Source organism: Epinephelus fuscoguttatus, linkage group LG17 (genome assembly GCF_011397635.1).
Source record: "Epinephelus fuscoguttatus linkage group LG17, E.fuscoguttatus.final_Chr_v1".
In the NCBI taxonomy this organism is placed as follows: Eukaryota; Metazoa; Chordata; class Actinopteri; order Perciformes; family Serranidae; genus Epinephelus; species Epinephelus fuscoguttatus.
In genome coordinates, this window is record NC_064768.1 from 41,298,391 (window position 1) to 41,319,385 (window position 20,995).

Here is a 20,995-nt window from a genome sequence, read left to right on the forward strand (position 1 = left end):
CTGCGTCAAATTGGCGCCGTACCCTACGTCGTAGCCTGACGTGCACGTCCCCAGAAATGTAACTCCACAGTGTCACAGTGACGCAGACCTCCTGTCTGTCTCTGTGAGCTGAAACCATTTCCCTCAGTGGAAACAAAGCTTTGATTTACTTTAATTTCACAGATAAGAAACAATAAATTGTGAAGACAATAAAGCCTCCACTAAAATAGCATTTTAAGTCTTGTGTGTGATTTATCCTGGCTTCATATGAGCAGAGGAAATCTCTGCTAGCTGCTAGGCTAATTTATACAATGTAAAATGCCATAGGCTTGTGCTAATGACGTTAGCATGTTGTATTTGTGGGGAAATGTGTCCAGATAAAGACAAGTGTTTGTCTGTGAATGCTGCGAGTTATAGTGAAGCTGATTTGTGTTTGAAATTGACCTATGGCTAAGCCCCGCCCTCAAACGCGATGAGCCAATCACAGTGTGTATAGCCATTCCCATACACTGGGACATTCTCTGCCTGGACGTCCATTGAAATGCATTACAGAAAGTCAGTTTGTTGGGTTTTATGAGCTTTTTCTGAGATTTGAAGTTTAAAAATGGTCAAACGGTGTGCATGGGGTACATGCAACTCTGACACAAGGTATCCTGAGAGGCTGGGCGACCAGGTGTATTTTTACACTTTAAACCACATCTCAAGCGAGAAAAGTGTCTCCTTTGGATAAAGTTGTGTGGTAACGTTAGACCACAACATCAACTCAACGTGAATAAGATTAACAATGATGTCTACATCTGTTCTAAGGTAAGTCAACATTGTGTTTGAGGCAACATATTGTCACTTTGCTGGAAAGAAATATAAAGTTATCTTTAACATCTCTAGCTAACGTTAGCTAAAGTTAGCCTAACGTTAGCTCCTAGCTGCGTTGTTCATCATGTCACCTTGTTTGCTGGGAGTTCATTAGCCTATTTTGTTCTAGTTTTGTACTTTGGTGATGGTACATCATTGTTAGCTGTTGTCCAAAGGGCTCTAGTTAAGCTAACGTTAACTTCTGGAGCTTAGCTTCATTAACTTATCTGTAATGGCAGAGATAACAAAGGTTGGCAAACGTTATGCTGAATGATTCAGTGTAAATACTGTAGCACCAAACTAACGGAGAGACACTCTTGGTAAAGATGGTAAAAAGGCCGTTATCCTTTTCTCATATTCTGAGCCAAAAACCTTAACTTCAGTGGCACTTTAACTTGTTGTCTTTGATGGTGACGGCAACCAGATGCGGTTCACAAGCGTACACTGTGACCTGTAAATTTTGGCTTGTAATTTAAGCTTTTCATCGACCTTCTCAACAATAAAATGATGAATATATCCCTCCAATGCGTAGTTTAGGCCCTTTTGGTTACTTCTCAATGACATCTGATCGTTATGTCCCCAAAAATCATCAGTTGCCTCCTGTGAAATGCCGTGTACTGTGACACCTGCCATAGCGCCGGGCACTGAATGTTGATAGTTTGTCTGAGTGAGTGGAGGGGGCGTGGCTTAGCCATAGGTCAGTTGTCTCTATGAAGCCATGTTCAATGTGTGTTTAAAGTATGTTTTAAATCAGCTAAACTTTACAGCACTTCACAGAAACCCCACCACCACCTAGTGTTTTGGAGGTGTAACTGCAGAGTGACACAGACACACCACCACACAAATATGAATGCTCACAACGGCGTAGGCCATGTGCATAGCCTTTGCACGTGGCCTATGCCAATACGGCGCAGAACGGCGCACTGCACGAAATGCAGTGCACCAAAATTCGCACATATCCAATGTATTTTGAAAGGCTGCAATCAGATCTCAGATGATCTCAGATCCAAGACTGTCCCTGGAATCATGTGTTTGGATCCATGTGGTAACTTTGAGTCATGTTAAGGTACAACTCACCATGTTTCTTTTCCTAAAACTTACCTCTGTAACTTTATGTTAGTTATGGGGCTATCATGAATCATTTTATTAGAACATGTTGGTAAGTAATTCATCTGAAGACGGTTTGGGTGGATGAGTAAAACAAACTGCTGGTGTGAACACTGAAACCAGAATGTTAATGCAGTTCTATGAATTGTGGACGACAGCCAGTTGCATCGTGGACAGCAGGCGTCAACGGGCTGAAACATGTCTGGTCTATATTCAGGGATAAAGACAGATGGACACAGCGGCAACAATCTGACAGAGCTGTCAGAGACAAACATTAGTGAGTGTTTGCTTCACTCTTTTTAAAGCTCAGACTGATTTAGGAAGAGTTGTCAATATTAAGTCAGTCATTGGCTTTATATTGACTTTGTTGTGGCCATAAAGAGCTCATCATAGAGTTTACAAAAAGATGCATTCTGCTTCATAAATTCAAAGCATGGATACAAAACAAAATTGCTGTAAGATAAATGAAGGTCTTTGAAGCCTGCTTGCCAAATTGGATAAAGATTTGGCTGCCAAAAATGAAATGGGACAGAATTAATGCACATCTCATCTGAGCAGTATCATATTGTGCAGAGTTTGAACCAACAGGGTGCTCAACACTGAGGAGACACTGAGGAGTGGTGGGGTTCCTGTCCCTGCAGCTGAACACAGGTAGCTGGTGACAGCAAAGACGTCTACCTGCGCCCTCCCCATAATAACACAGGAGGCTAGCAGAAAGGTCGACAAATACTCAAGTGCAGGAGAAGTTAGCCATGAAGAGAAATCCATCCAACAGATCAATCTTGTTGAGACTAATGAGAAGAACTTCTTCACAAACACAAGCACTGCTGTGCTCAGGTCTGATAATTACTGCTGGTATCTTCTGCAGGCCAGGTGTGGCTCATTAGCCATCAGAGAGATTAAACCTCCAAAGCTCTAAATAACTGTTATCGTTAGCAGGTGCCCTGCAGAACAGTTACGTTAAATATTTTTGATCTCACCACTGAATCATGTCGCCCCATGTAATGTTCCAGTGCTGCTGATGCTGCAGAGCTCAGAGAAAATTAAAATTCAACTCTGCAGCATTTTGCAGCTTTTAGCCATTTATTTAATTGTTTCTCCAGCCTGAACATGAACCATAATGCTGGGTTAAAACACAAAGCGTGTCTCAGATCACATACTTCACTTAATATTTTGAGTGCACAAGTGCATTCACATTGCACAGTACAGGAAAATGTAGTGTACGACTGGTGCACTTGAGACAGTCCAGAAGTTGAGTGTGGAATGATGGACACTTCTCAATGGTCGCCATCTTTGGGACTTAGCGGAAGCTGCGTCCTAAACTTCACAACTTTTGACATGGCGGCTGGAGACAACAAGAAGCCTGTTAGTTCTACATATTTTTTGCACTAAGTACCAAAACTGCTGTCGACTAGAAGCCATCAGTGAAGTTTGTTGGGTCTGCGATGATGTGGTGCCACAAACAATAATGCAAGTGCCAATATTAGCCTTCTAGCTAACTTGCTGCTAGCTATGGCGGCATATTTGAATCAGCATTGACGTTGTGGGGTAAGTTTGGTTTATGTGTGGGTGGAGATCGTGGTGTTGCACGCACTGCACCGGACCCTCATGGTGAAGAGGGAGCTGAGCCAGAAGGCAAAACTTTCAATTTCCTGGTCCATCTCCGTCCCAACCCTCACCTATGGTCATGAGCTCTGGGTAGTGACTGAAAGAATGAGGTCACAGATACAAGCGTCTGAAATGAGTTTCCTCTGTAGGGTGTCTGGGCTCAGCCTTAGAGATAGGGGGAGGAGTCAGACATCTGGAGGGAGCTCGGAGTAGAGCCGCTGTTCCTTCATGTTGAGGTAGTTCAACATCTGATCAGGATCCTCCTGGTCCAGCTGGTAGGAGGCCCCGGGGCAGACCCAGAAAACACTGGAGGGATTATACATCCCATCTGGTCTGGGAACACCTCGGGGTCCTCCAGGAGGAGCTGGGAAGTGTCACTGCGGAGAGGGACGTCTGGAATACTTTGCTAAGCCTGCTGCCCCTGTGACCCGGTTTCGGAAAAGTGGTTGTGTATGGATGAACTTCTGGAACACTGTTACTTCCTGGACAACATGCGTCGTCTCTCTGGGTGAGCTCAGGTCTCAGTGTAACTGAAAAGTCCAACCTTTAAAGTAAACCAAAACAATGCCACCTCAACACCAACCCTACCACATTACAGTGCCTCAGTTTTCATAACAGGCTGTTCGTATGTGATGTTCCCTGTTTGACCAGACAGTAGTGGTGGACTGGAAGTCTCAAAGCAACAGAGTTCACCCAGTACCAGTCAGTGATGTGTGTTTATATGTTTGTCTTTTATTCGTGTCATCGGCATGTTACCAGCACAAGGTCGTCCACTGTGACAGGGCCAGACTGAGATTATAATTCAGGGCCAGGCTAATGTCCACACTCTCACAACAGATACTGAGAGCGTTTGTAAAAGGCAGTGGAGTGAGGAGAAGGCTGGCACTGTAAATAGCTTTGCTGTATCACACAGTTGTCTAGGGAACAGGATAAGAGTTGTCTTTCTTTGACCTAATTCCTGCTGCCTGTAACAGCCCACACTACAAACACTACGACACAGTAGCTCTGGCTGACCAGTCACAGTTCTTCTGGTGTCCATGCTAGCTCCCAAAATGTCTGTCCAGTACCCACTGGCTCAGGCAGGATCCTCTGTGTAGCTGCACATTCCCCCTGCACACATATACAGTACCTACTGCAGCACATCTACGTCTACTTCCCTGTCCTTTTAAAAGCCTTACAGCTATTTACTGCTACAACTGTAGACCTCCAGACTGCAGCAGAGCCAATTACCGTTTATGTTGAGAAGCCAAGCGGAGCCTTGAATGAGCACTTTATTTCCATGTCTATCTTTCTCCCTCGTTTAGAACTGCCCATGGCCAGCATGCTTCCAATTACCATCAAACAAATTACAGCTCATCACTGACCCTTCCCTTGTGGGATGGCGGAGGCCAGCATTAACAAAGACAATCAGCAAAACAAGCTTAATTTTTAACCGTTCCCGAGAACACAGAGAGCCTCCGATAGTCACAGATCTCAGAGCTGTCAGAGAAACACAAAGCACAGACAGACTGAACAGGAGAACACAGGCTCGGTGATCAAAAGGCAGCCAGCCAACCACAGCCTCACACCACCACCACGGATAAGACACTACCATCGCCATGTGATCACTCCGCCACCTCGATCCCATCACATGAAAAATACACTGATGCAACATGAAAACATGTCGGCCTGCGGGTTCACTTAAAGTAAGACTCTGGCTTTAGATGACTGCAGAGCAACTAAGACACAGTTAGCCTTTGTTTCATGAGATAAACAAGAACTGGAATCACCGCCCTGCGTTTCCACCCGCCAGTAAAGTTTCTCTCTACATCCATGTCTGTGAAAACATTGATGCTTCACAGCCGTTGTCCCCCCGACAGCACAGATGATCTATGCAATCAGCACAGCATCAAGGTGGACACCCAGGGTGGAGTTTGGATATCAAGGTTAAGAGAGGATGATCTCAACATTAACCCGGCTGAAACATGACAGAGGGAGACGTAATCTGAAGGGGAGTGTGGGTGGTGTGTTTATGGGTTTGAGTGCATGTGTTGGAGGTGTCTTCAAGGTAAATCAGGGTGTGACGATTTGCATCACCGTAGTTTAAATGATGGTGAAGCCAAATGTTATTTAATGGTACATTTGTAGAAAAAAACAACTTTCCTGAAGTTTGTTTTTATCAGAGATACATGTGATCTCTCCACCGTGAGTCCCTTTACATAATGTTTCTTTAAACAAAACTGATGCCAGAAAACAGCAATGAGAACACGCTGACTTTATTAAAATGGCAGTTTTATAACTGCTAATTTTCTAAAACTCTCCAAGCTCCATCTTTCTATTAGCCGCTTATCCTCAGAGGGTCACAGAGGGGCTGAAGCCAATACTAAACATTCAAACTCGTCAAGGAAATGAACACTGCTCATAGCAAGAGGGTTCCTGGTTCAAACCCGTCAGCTGGCTGGGGTCCTCCTGTGCAGAGTTTGCATGTTCTCCCCGTGTCAGCGTGGGTTTCCTCCAGGTGCTCTGACATGTTCTCCCCGTGTCAGCGTGGGTTTCCTCCAGGTGCTCCAGCTTCCTCCCACAGTCCAAAGACATGCAGGTTAATTGGTGACTCTAAATTGTCCGTAGGTGTGAATGTGAGTGTGAATGGTTGTCTGTCTCTATGTGTCAGCCCTGTGATAGTCTGGTGACCTGTCCAGGGTGAACCCTGCCTCGGGGGAAGCTCCAGCCCCCTTGTAACCCTAACAGCATCAGCGGTTATGGTTAATGAATGTTTACAGTTTGATTGAAAGAACAAGATCACTGCACACTGTATTACATAAGCTGATTATTAAAATGACTTCCACTTTAAGCAGGGATATGTGTTGTGTCATACCTTGAAGCTGTTCAATAAGAGTCCAGGCCATTCGAGAGCCTTGAGCATCAAATACAACATGACCCTGAAAGAAAGAGGCAGAATTTTAATGTTTTAACGTCCCCCTTCATCCTTCACACACATATCACTCTCCAGCTCTCTCTACCCTCTCTCAGTCTCTGCACTTCTTTCCTCCTCTGGGTTTTGTTCTTACCGAAACTCCTTCAAATGAGCTGGTGTTCAGGGCTCGGTAGATCTCAGCTGTGATGTCTCGGTTGTTGTAGTTGAAATCTTCCAGTCGGTGACCCTTGGCCTTCAGGGGGCCCACGGTCTTGTTGAGGGCCAGGGCTAGAGCCCATACAGCATCGTACGCCAGGGGGGCCTCCTGGAAGCCGCCCGTCTCCTCTGGGTTCTTACCCCCGAGTTTAGACATCAGCTGGGCCAGAAACTCCTGAGAGGTCTGGTGAGGAGAGAACAAGAGGAGAAATAGTGCTTGACTACAGATGGATGATGTTCACGCCGTTAACTCAGAACATCTGGATTAGGTGGTCTGAATGTGTTCACTGCACATCACGACATTTACGTCCAACGAGCAGAAACTGTACACATCCTGTAAAAACACAAGTCTATTTTACAAAGACAGAATGCGTGTAACAATTGAAACTGACATGGCGTCCCAGAACGCCAACAACAGATGCAGGAAGACACCTAGCGTGTCATACGTAGACGTAAAAGTCCACTGACCAAGCAGCGATATTTGGGTTGGGATGAGAACTTGTTGAACACCTTTAGGCACAACACTGATTGCATTAGAGTGAAATTATGGATCAGAAAAAAACCCTTACTGGATTAGGGAAAGACCGTGATTTGGCAACCTGGTCTCACTCCAAAGTCATCGAAAACCGGTAAATAAAAGATCGTGGTTGTGGTTAAAAGAAACCAATGTTGGCTGTTGTTCAGACACAGGAAAAACACAGCGGTCTCCTGTGTCAAAGTTGCTCAGTTTGTTGACCCATCCGTCCACCCCGACCTCCTGCCTACGAACGTCTGTGGCTCTATAATTATGTCAAGGTACCTTTAGCTTTGCTGCTGACAGACAAGAGCCATAATCACACAGGTGCCAGAGGCTGCTGGCAGGTAAACATGGCCAAAACATGTCGGCTCTTTTGTTGATTTAACCACAACAATAAGGGTTTTTTATGTTTCCTTCCTCCTAGATATATCCTCTTGTATCTTTGAAGTGCCTTCTGGTTTATCTTGTTCTTCCTCATTTTCCAAGAGCACCCAACACACTTTGTTGATCTACATTTGATTCTACAGAGCATCCAGTGAGCTCTCTGTCCAGATTTATTTATTTCATTTACCTCACTGATGTGCACTTGTTTCATTTCAGCTCATTTTGAGCGTCGCCACTGAAGAAGCCGGTAACAACATGGAGAAATCTACATCCAGAGCCGTGACTTTTTGGACGGACCAAATGTACAGAGCTGTAAAGTTGTCCACCATGGTAGCAGTTAGCTGCTAGCTAACCGTTTGTCCATTGTTTGGTCTGTGACGTAATAGGTCAACAGGAAAAAGGTCCAATACTAACAAGCTGAAAGGGGGCATATCTCCACCTATCGTAGAGGAGTCGCACATACTTGGCTCAATAAATGGATTCCCCTCCCGTGCTTGTATACTGGGACAAGGACAGTAGGCCAGTTAGATGTCCTCGTCCAGCTGGGACTGTAGCTACACTTCACTGTGTGACGTCTTGGGCTTTCCTTCTTTTATAGTTTCTTAATTATTTACTCGGTAGCATGTATGTTCCCAAGATGGAGGATAAAATGACTGTTACTGTGGTAACACTGCAGAGTTATGAAATTTTGTCTGGTAGTATTACTCACTGTCATGGTGTCAAATCTCTGAGCAGTGCTCTGGTGTCTGATCAAACTTCAGACTGATGAAACCACAGAACGTAGTATACATACAGTAAGGCCTCTGGGATGGCAGTCACATGGTCGGCCCATGTGCCTCAGTCTACTGATTTAATCCATCAGAAACTCTTTTACCTGCTGAAACCGAAGGCATTACATCATCATGTGAATCAGCGCTTCTCAGCTTGTCAGCTCTTCTAACACCTGAGCCTGAAGTGAGGACAATTATCACCTTCGTTTCAGACTGTCTCTTGTGACACAGCCTCTGAAACCCCCCTCTGTTTTAATTATAAAGAGCTTTTATTAGAAAAAACCCCCCATCTGTTGTTTATCATAAAAAATCCTATGGAAACAGGTTTTTACCATTTATATAAAAAACACAGGTGTGACCTTCAGTATGGGCCTCTACTGTTTAATCCTACTGGATTTGAGTCGACGTTAAGCACACAGCTTTTGATATGGAACACCACTGAATTCAAAACCCCACCCAAACAACACACCACCTATCCAGTTACTAGATGTGACCCAGTTGACGGGACAGAGTGCCCTGATTAAACTTTGTTTATACGTGCACAAGACATGTGAGCTGCAACACAGAGGTGTTATGCTCACCACACTGTTCATGGCAATATCCTCCAAAACATCAGGGGGCGACATTTTCTGTGGATAAGCAATAAGGAACACGAGGAAAGGTCCGCACACTGTAACTCCCATAAGTGCAATTTATTGGCACATCCACAAATGACCCTTTGAGCTAAAGCTCTTCTTTGGATTAGTCCAGTCAGGGTGTACACCCTACTTCCTGTGTTGTATTGACATCTTTTATTGGTGAAGCATCTGCCCTAAATATTTTGGATGTTTGCAACAACTATACTTCAGTCAAAGAAAACTTTATTTCCATTTGCAGTATCATCTGCCTTTTCTTGGGCCTACACCAAGCCTAAGGCCAAGAGAGCAAACCTCTCTGCCCTTCCATGCACCTTCATGGAAAGCTTAAGGCAGGGAGAGCAGCTAACTCATCCTCACTGCGACCTCGTCACATGTCCACGCTTGGTCATGGACTTTCCACGTCCACATATGACGTCCAAGGTACCCTGGGTGTGTTGGTTGTTGACGTTCTGGGACGCCGTGTCAACTTCAGCCTGTTACATGCATTGTCTGTTTTCAAAATACACTTCTGTTTTCACAGGAAATGTACAACACCGCAAATTAATGTTTTTTCTTGAACAACAAAAACACGTAGTTGGGTTTTGGAAAAAAGAATAGGGTTTGGCTTTAGAATCTCGTCGCTGTTCGTTGGACCCATCCACCGCCACTCCTGCCCGCCCCACTCTGTCTTTCGCTGTCTTAACTTTAGTCCTTGTCTGCTGCGTTTCCCCCTGACACCGACGGGCGCCGTTAAACTATAATGGCAACCGGCCGGGTATCATTCTGAGGTTAAAGGACGCCTTTCTTCATTGGTATCTGACGCTGCACATCACTGTCCAAGCCCTGGATTTTGATGACTTTGGAGTGAGACCGGGCTCAAGCAGCAGCAAAGACCCCCCGGGAACAGAACAGACACAGCATGAAAAGGAGGAGCTGGGGTGGAGGCGGGTTGCAAAGCAGCTTGCAGAGGAAGCAGCAAAAGTAGGCAGGCCAGAGCAGTTTAAACAGGGCACCCTGAATGAGATTTGACTATTGGTTGCATAGACAGGAATCATGTGATCTATCAGCTGACTCCCTTCCATGAATCAGCTGATCCATCAGTTGATTGGGCTGCTGGAGATCAGCTGATGTAGCTGGAATGTGAGCTGAGCTCACAATCGTGTCCTGACTGAACTGACGCTGTGCTCACTTTCTTTGTGCTGCACTGTGAGGCTCAGTGGAAGATAATAAATGTCCCAGTCACGTTGGATCTGACGGTGACAGGAGCATCTGGAGAGCGTCCAGGACACGCTGCTGTACTACACCTGCTGCGCCCAGCTGTGCAGCCAGCAGCAGCACCAACACACATATAAGACAACATGAGCAGGACGGAGGGGGGGGAGGACTAGTGATGTACCCAGCAGTGAGCCAATGATCATAAAATGTCATTGCCATCATAAAGTTGCCATCAGTGATCAGTCATCTTAGTACATCATCTGTGCCGATAGACGTGCCGATGGACTGAATTGGACCGTGTTGTATCGAAGTGTTTCGGCTCTATTTTGGATAAAATAAAGGACAAAGCAGGAATGATTTAATACCTTTTCACCAGATACAGTATGTCTGTCACCAGATGTGTCACATCACACCGCTCTGATAAAGGGCCATAACTGTGAGGGGACGTGTCTTTAGTCAAGACTGACAGCTCCTACGTGAGAGAGGTAACCTCCACTGGTTACCTGTCATTTATAGAATTGATTTTAAGCTTTTATTACAGATTTTCATGGTCTGCACAGATCTGCAGCTGCTTATATCTCTGATCTGCAGATTCCCCACAAGCCTGAGCGCTGCTTGGAATCATCTGGGCCCGACTGAAATCCTTTTCCCACTGCAGGAACTTCAAACCGTGTAACCTGGGGCTTCCCATAACTTGAACTTGATACGAGGTTCTTCTCTGCCTTCTACTGTATTTTGCAAACTGTGGTTTTGAATATGCAGCATTAAAGAGACCACAGTGAGATCTGTTCTGCTTGGTAGGCAAGTGAAGTAAGTAGCTGCAGAGCAGGAAACAGACCTGTCTTTGCCTACGATCTCGTGAAACAGTCTTGCAGGGGCTCAGGAGACAACGCCCGGTGATGCAGCCTCTTCACTGCGATCAGACATGCCACTGATGCTCGAGGTCTTCCTGAAGGATCCTTTCAGTCCTAAGAAGTGCTCCCCTCTGAAGGCGTTGTCATTCCAGACAGCTTTGCTGCTTGCCTTGACTTTAGCTAAAAGAGTGTGTGATCTAACCGCCCTCTAGGTGCAGCTTGCTGCTTTGTGGTGGCCACAACTGGGCTTCTTTCAGACCAAATCTCTGCTTTGATCCCAAGACCTTAAGGAGTTCAATCAGGTCGAGAGTTATATTGTAAGATAATTTTTGTCATTACAAACTTTGAAGAGTGAAAAATGTGCGGACTGTTAGGACTTTAGGACATTAGAAAAAAATAAAGATGCTTCATGTCGTTAAAAACTGAAGTGGTGTCCAGGTCTGTTTTCTTATTGATTGATTTGTTGAGAATATCTACAGAAGCAAAAATAAAAGAAGACAAAAGTAAATCAACCATTACACTGAGTGCAAGTCGCAGCTGGGGCCGACACAAACCAGTCAGTGGCCCAAAAAGGCACAGAGAACCACTCTGTGGTTTGTCAGTTTGCTCCACTGTGCTGCCATTCGTTGTGTTGTATCTTTATGTCGACCACTGAGACTCTTCCTTGTACACCTGTTATTGCTATCGGCATTTTATGCCTTTGTCAGAGAGCTGATAACAGAGAGACGACAGGAAACGATGAGTCTGGGAAATGTCGGAGCTCAAACATCTGAGTCACAAACAACATCACCTTTTGGTTTTTAACTGCAGACTAAAGCTCTCTCTGAAGTGCCTCCTCGCTACAAGGGAGGTATGCTGGTCACACCATGCTGGTGAGGTGAGCTCAACATGCTGTATCAGTCTGGACTCGGTGCCGTCCCAAACACTTTGAATTAGCGGTAGTACTCACCTTGATAAACTCCTTCAGCCAGTCAGCATAACAAAACACCAGAGAACGTCTTGTTCATCGCAGTGGAGCGAGCTGATAAATCAAATTTGACAAATCCAGTCAGAAGAACAGCGAAGACTATTCTACTCCTACAATAACTTCACTTATCGCTATGTTTACTCTACTTAGTTAGAACTTGCTGCTTTGGGAGGCACCATTACTGTTCTGCAAGCTGCGGCCTGCATTTTACATCATCAACAACAACGTCCCTGATTGGCTGCTTACATTGTCAACTATGGCGCAGACCCCTGATTGGCCACGATTGGATTTTAACTTATGGCAAGTGTTCAGGGCAGCAGCGAGTCCAGACTGATACAGACCCTGAGACAGAACAGTGAGCTCACGTCATCAGGATGGTCTGAACAGGCTACAAGGGCAGGCTGCCCTCACAAAACTTTCATATGTTTTCCAACGAAAAGCAATGCACCAAAATTCATACATATCCTAAGTATTTTGAAAGGCTGTGATCACGTGACCGATGCACTGACAGCAGTAAACAAGGAAGCATTCCCGAGTGCTTGTAAGGAGGCAGTTTGGGGCAGTTGATGGGTCACAAAACGACAGACTTTCAGGTCAGTTTAAGGAACGTCTTCACCGTGTTTCTTTTCCTAACCACAGTAACTTTACATTAATTGCGTAACTTTACGTTGAGAAAGTCATTTGTGGGGTGTGAATTCGTAGGATATCATACAAACTGTTTTATGACATTACGTTGAGGAATGAGGACCTGGACATGTTGGTTGTCCACCAAATGCTCTCCACTGATTGTCTTTGTTAAAGTCCTGGATGTCTCTCTGCACAGTGAATAAATGTTAGTGAGTGTTGTCGTCGTCTTTGTTGTGACGTAATGTCACATCTGCTTGACCAAATATTTCAGACAGAACTCTGGCAACCTCTGACAGAAACTGGAACTTGCATTTAGTTTCACCTAATGAGCAATGTCCACGTTCAGTCCCAGGTTGTGGTCCTGCTCAGGCATGCAGAGACAATGTGATGATGGCTACACGTCATGTTACGGTTTGTTAGGTTCCTGCAGTGGACCGCGGGGCTGCGAGGGAGACCAGGTATTTGTTGTCTGGCTGGCTCAGCTGTGGATCTCCTGCCTCAGGATCTCAGGCAGAGTCAGTGTCCTCTTTACATAACAATCCTTCCTCTTATCTCATGGCTCTCTCCCAAATGATGAGAATTTGTCTTTTAGCTCATTATATCTACGAGAAATTTCACTTTGTTTTTTGAATCCTCTGTTACTGTTTTACTGTAAAACTCAGTCTGTTTCAGATGTTGCTCACTGAGCTACGTAACATCACAATCATGACAGAGACTTGTGTGTCTAATGGGATTTACATTTCTTTTGTCATACGTGGAGGACTCCAGCCATGACACTTTGCAGCCCGAGGATGAGGTGGCAGCCTACATGGAGTTGGGATCCTTTGGAGGTTTGATGGTGGTGGAAGGAGCATGCTAACATGTTTCCTAACCTGGCAGTGATTGAATGTTTTCACCATCCAGTCAAAGAGACGTCCAATTCAAGAACGGAGAACCAGCTTCATGTGAGGGACTGGAGCCTGGGGGGGTTTGATCATGGGGCAGCTTTGACTGAGACATAACGACAGGTAACAAACTGGCTCTGGTATTTTATGGACACCCAAACATGGACGTGTCCAGGACTCTGATTCAGTGTCTTATTCGAGGACACGTGGTTAAGAGGAGCTCTGGCTTCAAACCACCACCTCTACAATTAATGGCCACCCCACTCTGCCAACTGAGCCCTAAATGCTGTCAATATTAAGACTATATAAAATGCATCATTGACTTCAGTGATGAGATGTGTGGTCAGCTCATCACACTGTCAGAATCAGAGCCAGAGAGAGTGTGATTGGTGATCAGTGTGCTCTGTTCAGACACATTCAGATCTGAAGATGAAAGCGAGACGCAGCAACCTGCTTTTTTTCCTCCTCCCTGGATGATGTCTGCGCCTCACACAGCCAGTATCACTTCACCGCACTTTGATCAATAAGAGGCCATTCCTGCATCTCAAGTGCTCCCCTGCTCACTCAGACAGAACTTCCAGACAACAGGGCTGGCAGATAACACGCTCGCAGCGTTAATAAAAGTCTACCCTCTGTGTTTTAATGGAGTTTTAGTGTCAGCAGCAGCATACAGAGCAGGATCCTGGAAGCACTACCCAGCAAGCACCTGTGCAGCAAAACACTCCTCCAACATAAATGACAGCCACATTCAGGTCAGGTCAAATAAAGGTTTCACACACACAAATAAAGGAAACATCTTCCAATGTAAGAATATCAAATATTCACCTCTGCTGCTTTGCTACCAGCCTCATATATCTGCTTTATTAAAGGAGAAATGCCTCCAGCTCTTTGAAGGATGGATGAAGTGCGTCTGACTAAAGTTTAGTTCTGTTGAAACAACCCGGTCTCACTCTGAAGTCGTTAAACACCGGCTCTCAGCATGTTGTATTTGTGGGGAAAATGTGTCCAGATAAAGACAAGTGTTTGTCTGTGAATGCTGCGAGTTATAGTGAAGCTGATTTGTGTTTGAAACTGTCTCTATTAAGCCATGTTTAATGTGTGTTTAATGTGTTTAATGTGTGTTTAATGGGTTAGACAGATGAGGTCACACTGATGTTGACCTTTGACCACCAACAATTCATCAGTATTGTTGAGTCCAAGTGGGCATTTGTGCCAAATTTGAAGAATGTCTGTACGAACAGACAACACGAAAAACCAGCCACGTGTGTCGCTGGCACAGAGACATAGAAACAAAGTATATCAGTATCTTTACTCTCACATACAAACTTCAATAGCATTATACATTTTCTGAAGTTCAGTTTGGGCTTTTGGTTTTGGCGCCACCCAATCTGCCCCGCTATAAAAACAAGCTGAGGCGCCACTGTGTAAAACGACAGCTGACTGCTGCTTTGGCATCACTGAAACACTTGATAGCAGGTGTGTGGCTGCAGAGGAAACTGAGGATGATCCTGAGGAAACACACTGATGCTGCTTTAAAGACATTTTTATGCTGCTGTAGCAAAAATATAAAAACTGCATTAGTGCATTTATGATGAACTCCCATGAGCCTGTGCAGCTGCAGATGTTTCTGTTGAGCACTACTGATGAGCTACATGACAAGATCATGCCCGTCTTACCAGGTTGGAGGCGCCGCGCACCGTCTCTGGGTTGAGCATGACGATCTCAGTGGTCACATGACCCTCCACGGCCTCCGTCATCTGCTCCACGGTGCAGTTAATAGACGGGTCCTTGATCTTAAACCAGTTATCTGCGTACCAGCCGATGAGGAACCACACGTACTTCTTCCCGTACAGCTTCTCCTTGTACACCTGCAGGAGGACGATGAAGCGGTGAGAGGACGGAGGAGGATGTGACACGCACAGACAGGAAGCACATTTACAAAAGAAGTCAACAGGAAACACGCCACAGCTTCAACTCTGGATAATAAATCACATTCTGGAAACGCTGAGCTGCTCTTCAGTTTGTGTCACAGTGATGTCATGTTTGATGAACCGTCTGATGGACAATCGAACATCCGTCACATCCTCTGAGACGATGAGTCACAGCGTCTGTGTGTCCACGATGGGACGGTCATAACTTTTATAAACTTTGATCTGACTGACAGAAAGAAAATATTTAAAAAGTGATGCAGTCTGATTTTGTTTTGATCGAGCACAGTCGCACATTTGGTGCCCAGGCCGTCACTGTGACATGAGATGACACAAAACTTTGAAACTGGAACTCAACATGAACTTTTTTAAGCGTCTTAAATTCAGGCACTTTGTTATGTGTTTCTGATATTTTAAATTCATGTGAGCCGAGTGTGTCACAGATGAACGTGTGTGTGTGAACAGGAGAGCACGTTACCTCACAGAAGACTTTCCTGGCCTCCGTCTCATAAAACAGGCCGACGATGATTCTGGCGTCTTGGCGCTTGGAGGGAGAAAAAGAAGAAAGATGATGTCACACACAGGGTGAAGATGAAAAGTTAAAGTCCCCACAGTGTGGACAGAAACCAGGAGCTGACCGTCGTCTCCTGCACCACCCAGCAGCTCCTGCACCACCCAGCAGCTCCTGCACCACCCAGCAGCTCCTGCACCACACTTCCTCTGCAGCAGGTTACAGTCATGCTGTTACCATAGTTTCTGGCCAATTAATCTTGCACACCAAAACTAGGCTGGCATGCTGAGCAAGGTCACTGTAAAGTGTGTGTGTGTGTGTGTGTGTGTGTGTGTGTGTGCCAGGAAGAGAGTGATTCAGGCTGATACAGGTGGAGGAAGGAGACAATGAAGGAAAGGAAGGATAGAGGAAAGACAGAGGCTCAGTGGCTCCTTCCATTGAAACCTTTGTGCAGACTCCAAATCAGACTCATTAAAAAAAAAAAGAAATAAAATAAAAAGAATCCAACACACTCAGGTTTCAGCTCGGATCCGTGTGTCGCTGCTCGCGGCTGAAAAACAGAACCATGCTATAACTTGTTCCTCTGTGGTGATGCAGTCAGCCCAAAGGTCACCTAATGATCAAAAATAATTAAAAAACAAATCTGCCTGGAGCTGCAGAACATATCTGAGCCTCATAATAACACTGTGTATTCAGTCTGAGTTAGCCTACTGACATTAGAAATTGGTCTAAATGAGCATTCAACATACATTTTACCACAAGATGGCTCCTCTGCAGGGGGCTAGTTATTATTTGTTTGTTCTGGTGAAAGCAAACACATCCGTCCACTCACTGTTAAATTCTATATTTCCCTCTGAGACTTTTACTTTTTACTTTACCTTAACCTTGCTAGAGAGGCTGAAGACGAGCCATCGCTGTTCAGGTTTGGAAAAGGCACCAGACTGAAGACGTGTGACACATTTTAGTCAATTAAATGTTTAAACTTTGTTTTTAAATTCAGTGCAGAAGCTGCACGTTTACAGTCAGAGAACGTAGGAATTTCTTTAGGCCGACAACAATGATAAATAAAGAAAATGTCATTATTCTTTTTCTTAAGATTATTTTTGGCTTTTTGCCTTTATTGGATAGGACAGTCTAATTCCCCTTCGACAGTAATGAGCTGGTTTGGTTTGGTTTGGTTCAGGCCGTCAGCCCAGCACAGCAGGGATTTGCATTTCCATGACAACAGTGCTACCTGCTTGAAGGTGTGTCTTAAGGTACGGACACACCAAACCAACATCAAAGACCTAGTGGCGACAAAAGCCAACTGTTGCGTCGTCTACGTCACCTCACGTCACCCTGTGTCAGTTGCATTTGAACACACTACACGGACTACATCCGACGGCCAAGTAGCATGTACGTTCTGCTTGGAAGGACATGTGTTACCAAGGAAACACCCCTGACTCTGAGAAGCACCCAGAGTCAAAGGCTTCAGAGAGAGTGGGTGAGCACACATGGTGCTGAGGATGCTTCATCAAAGAGTAAGATACAGCACATACTGAGACCAGTATGTGCTGTGAATGGATCGCTTTGGAGATGAACATATTCTGGTGATCATTAATGGTGCTGTATCTGAGAGCTCTTCAATACTGGCTTCAGTTTGGGCCACTGGGCAGCTGGAACCACAGAGATGCAGCTGAATCACTTCTCATTCTGGGCAGGACTCTACTTCTGTAATCTCTGGGCTACTGTTGCCAAGTATCCAGTAGCTCTCTGTGGTGACCGGGCCAGACAAGGCCGACTGATTGGCATTCTGCTGCCTGCTATGTGTAAGAAGAATAAAGGGATCTGGTACCTTGAGGTTTTTAACAGCCACAGCAGGGTCGGTGAGGAAGCTCTGACGAACACTGATTTCAATCCCTGCCTCCTTCACCCTCTCCTCCAGATCATCCAGAGTCTGTCAAACACAGAGAGACATGCACACAATAATGAGCGTGCGGAAGATGACAGGACGAGAGAGATGGCAACCAAAATAGGCGTGGGAGAGATAATGGAACGGTAGGTTGCAAAAAGAAATTTGAAGAACAGTAAACAGCAATTGAAGTCGGAGCAAAGTAGCGAGGAGGAAGACGAGTTGGTGGTTTAGAAAGATGATGGCGGGAGCGTGGGTGATGATACCAGCAGATAAAACAGCAGGTGACAAGAGCGAGGCAGAGAGAAACCAATCAGGGGAGGGGAGACGAGAGAGGAGATGGGGGAGATAAAGGAGGGGAGAGAGATAGGAAATGAGAAAAATGAATGAATACTTCTGGAACACAATCTGAAACAACAATGCGTTCCAATCATGTTTGTAACTTAACACAAGATAGTCTGCTGAAACTTTAAAATACAGAGTGCCTCTCTGAACAGAGCCTCGTACACACCGCTTCAACATGCACAGAAATCCTTGACATGCTTGACATGACAGGCTGTGATTGGACAATCACTGTTAAAGCTCGGAAGAAATTTTGTAAATTGGGATACTGCAACACAATCTGTAAAGTACCCTCCAACGAGTGGTATCTTATAATTCTCTACGACTCACTGATGTAAAGACTTCTGTCGTCTGCTGAATGGTGGCGATCTTGGTCCATTTCCACTTCTGGAAGAGCTGCACTCGAGTGGGGTTGTGCAGCGTGGCAGACGGATGAGTGCGAAAGAAGGTGGGAAAACGCTGGCGGTTGGACAGAGCCGGAGAGCTGGAGCCGTACGACAGCTGAGACACAGGGTGATAGAAACAACCACATTAGAGCTCGTGCTACCCGCACGACATCAACTGCTGCGAAATGATGATTAAAAAAAGAACATAAATTAAAAAGGAACAGCTAATGTTGGACACAACAATATGTCAGTCTTCAAAAAATACAATTAGCGCCACACAGTTGTACACCTCTGTGCACCAGTCAAGTTGCATTTACAGTTTACATTCATGTCAGTGAAGACAAGGATGCATTAAACACATCTTTAACCTGGCAGCACAATCAGTTAACTTGTTGGAGGTCATGGTAATCAGAAGTGCTGTATCGTAGGCAACTGGACCTGCTTGAGTTTCTTAAAGACGTTTCGCCTCTCACCCAAGAGGCTTCTTCAGTTCTAACTGACTTGTGTGGAGTTGCAGGCCTTAAACTCTGTGTGGGTGTGAACCCTTACAGATTCGTTAAGGTCACATGTGAGTCGTTGACCCACCTGCCCATCATGTGTGTCGTTGGGGTCAGATGGGACCAGGTGTGAATGGGTGTTAAGTCGTCTAGGGAGGGATCCCAAGACTGCATTATTGGTGGGGGATAAGTGGTGTCGGAGGCCACCTCCTCTGTTTAACGATGGGTGTCACCAATTCAGTATCTGACCAAATGTCTCCCCTTGTGTTCCTGAGATATGTTGTAAAACATGATGAAGTCACAGTGAAGCTGGCCTGGCTGTGAGTAATCAGGAACAGGTGAACTGAGTTGCCTTGATGGGGTGGACGTGTGTCTCCATAATAATGTGAATGAAATTTGGTGTGCCACAAGGCTCAATTCTTGGTCCAGTCCCATTCTCTGATGACACAGCTGTATATCTCTTTTAATCACAGGAAATCTTTGAAGTTAGACATAAAAGGAATTTCTATCACTCATACATAACGACATATTGCATTCATCGGGTTAGCTGCTGTAACAGTTACTCAGGTTGGATTGATTTCTCGGTCTTTGTGTTAATTTCATATCTTTTCTGTGTACAGTGTGTCTTGAATTAGCCTGATGACACTGACTATGTGCTGGTTTTCATGCTTTGTTAGACAGCCTGGATCCAGATCACAGTAAATCAAATTTACTGTGTTATTCATGATGTCCCTGCAGATTGCCTGCAGTCTTAGGTGCTGCTGTATGAGGTGGACAATGACAGAGATATGTGGGTCACAGTTTTACTGTTGGAACCGGAGGAAAAGCTCTTTCTAACAAAAATAGCAGTGCATATTAAAAATGCAGGAACATGTCTGAAACTTCTTTCAGTGTGAAAGCACTTTACTTTCAGTCCCTGAAGAGCAGAATGGCATTAATGCTGTACTTTGCTCTGAGCTCAGAGATGTTGCTGTGTCAGGATCCTGACCTCTTGACAGACACACTCATCTGTGTCGTATGCTCTGCAGATTACAAAGCCCCTCGAGGCAAATCTGTGATACTGGGATATGTACAGTAAATAAACCTGACTTGACTTGACTGACCTGACTGTTGGATGCTACATTGTAGAAGTCTAGAAGCCATTTGTATCAAACTTCTTATTTTCATATATTTTAAATATATATTTTATATTTTATATATAGCAGAGTCGGGCCGTGTTGATTTTGGACAAAAACACTGATTAAACACAGGGAGTCCTGCGTTACCCCCAGTAAGATTGAACGTATGGTCACGTATGAGTGACTGAATGAATCAGGATCACAACTGTAACCAAGAGATCCATGTTTGCATCTCTAATCTAACTGTGACTTCCCTCAGCTGGCTGTCTGCAGCTGAACAGTTCTGGCTCTCTGGTGTTCAGTGTCCTCCTGTAGTGTGATTTCTGTTCTTTGTTTTCACCTAAGTGCTCTCTGTGGTGTTTACACACAGCAGTACCCACAGATCCCTCATCGACTAAACACTGTGGGCAGCTCTTTTCTCCCCTCTGAACCACAATGTAAGTGTATCACTTTCCTTACACCAGAGGACTCTGTCCTAGAAGGACCCACCCTGCAGCGCCAACACTTTGACTCACTGTTGTGTTGTGTTGCAGTAAATGCTTAGTGAAGTAATCAAACTTACACACAGAAAAGTTCTTACGTACCACTATGAGGTTCCACATCCGAGCAGCCTCAGCCACCAGGGTGGACACGGAGCTGCAGCCAGGCATCAGCACGATCTTAATGGGCTCCGTGTACAGGAGGTCGTACAGCAGCTTGGTGGCCTCACCTGGATCACACTGTGGACACACAGAGGGACAGCCAGTAAGTAGGTAGGTCAGTAGGTAGGTCGGCAGGACGGTAGATAGGCAGGAAGGTAGGTCGGTAGGTAGGTCAGTAGATAGGCAGGTCA

General features: G+C 45.2%; 1 protein-coding gene across 1 annotated transcript in view; it reads right to left on the reverse strand.

Annotated features, from left to right (window-relative positions):
- gabbr1b (gamma-aminobutyric acid (GABA) B receptor, 1b) overlaps nt 1–20,995 on the reverse strand; it is a 154,847-nt gene that overhangs the window by 42,401 nt on the left and 91,451 nt on the right. The window contains exons 8-14 of the mRNA XM_049602196.1: nt 20,748–20,882; nt 18,493–18,663; nt 17,764–17,865; nt 15,897–15,962; nt 15,167–15,358; nt 6,594–6,839; nt 6,401–6,464 (exon numbers count right to left, since the gene is read on the reverse strand). Coding sequence (XP_049458153.1) covers nt 6,401–6,464; nt 6,594–6,839; nt 15,167–15,358; nt 15,897–15,962; nt 17,764–17,865; nt 18,493–18,663; nt 20,748–20,882 — 976 coding nt within the window. The remainder of the gene's footprint in view (nt 1–6,400; nt 6,465–6,593; nt 6,840–15,166; nt 15,359–15,896; nt 15,963–17,763; nt 17,866–18,492; nt 18,664–20,747; nt 20,883–20,995) is intronic.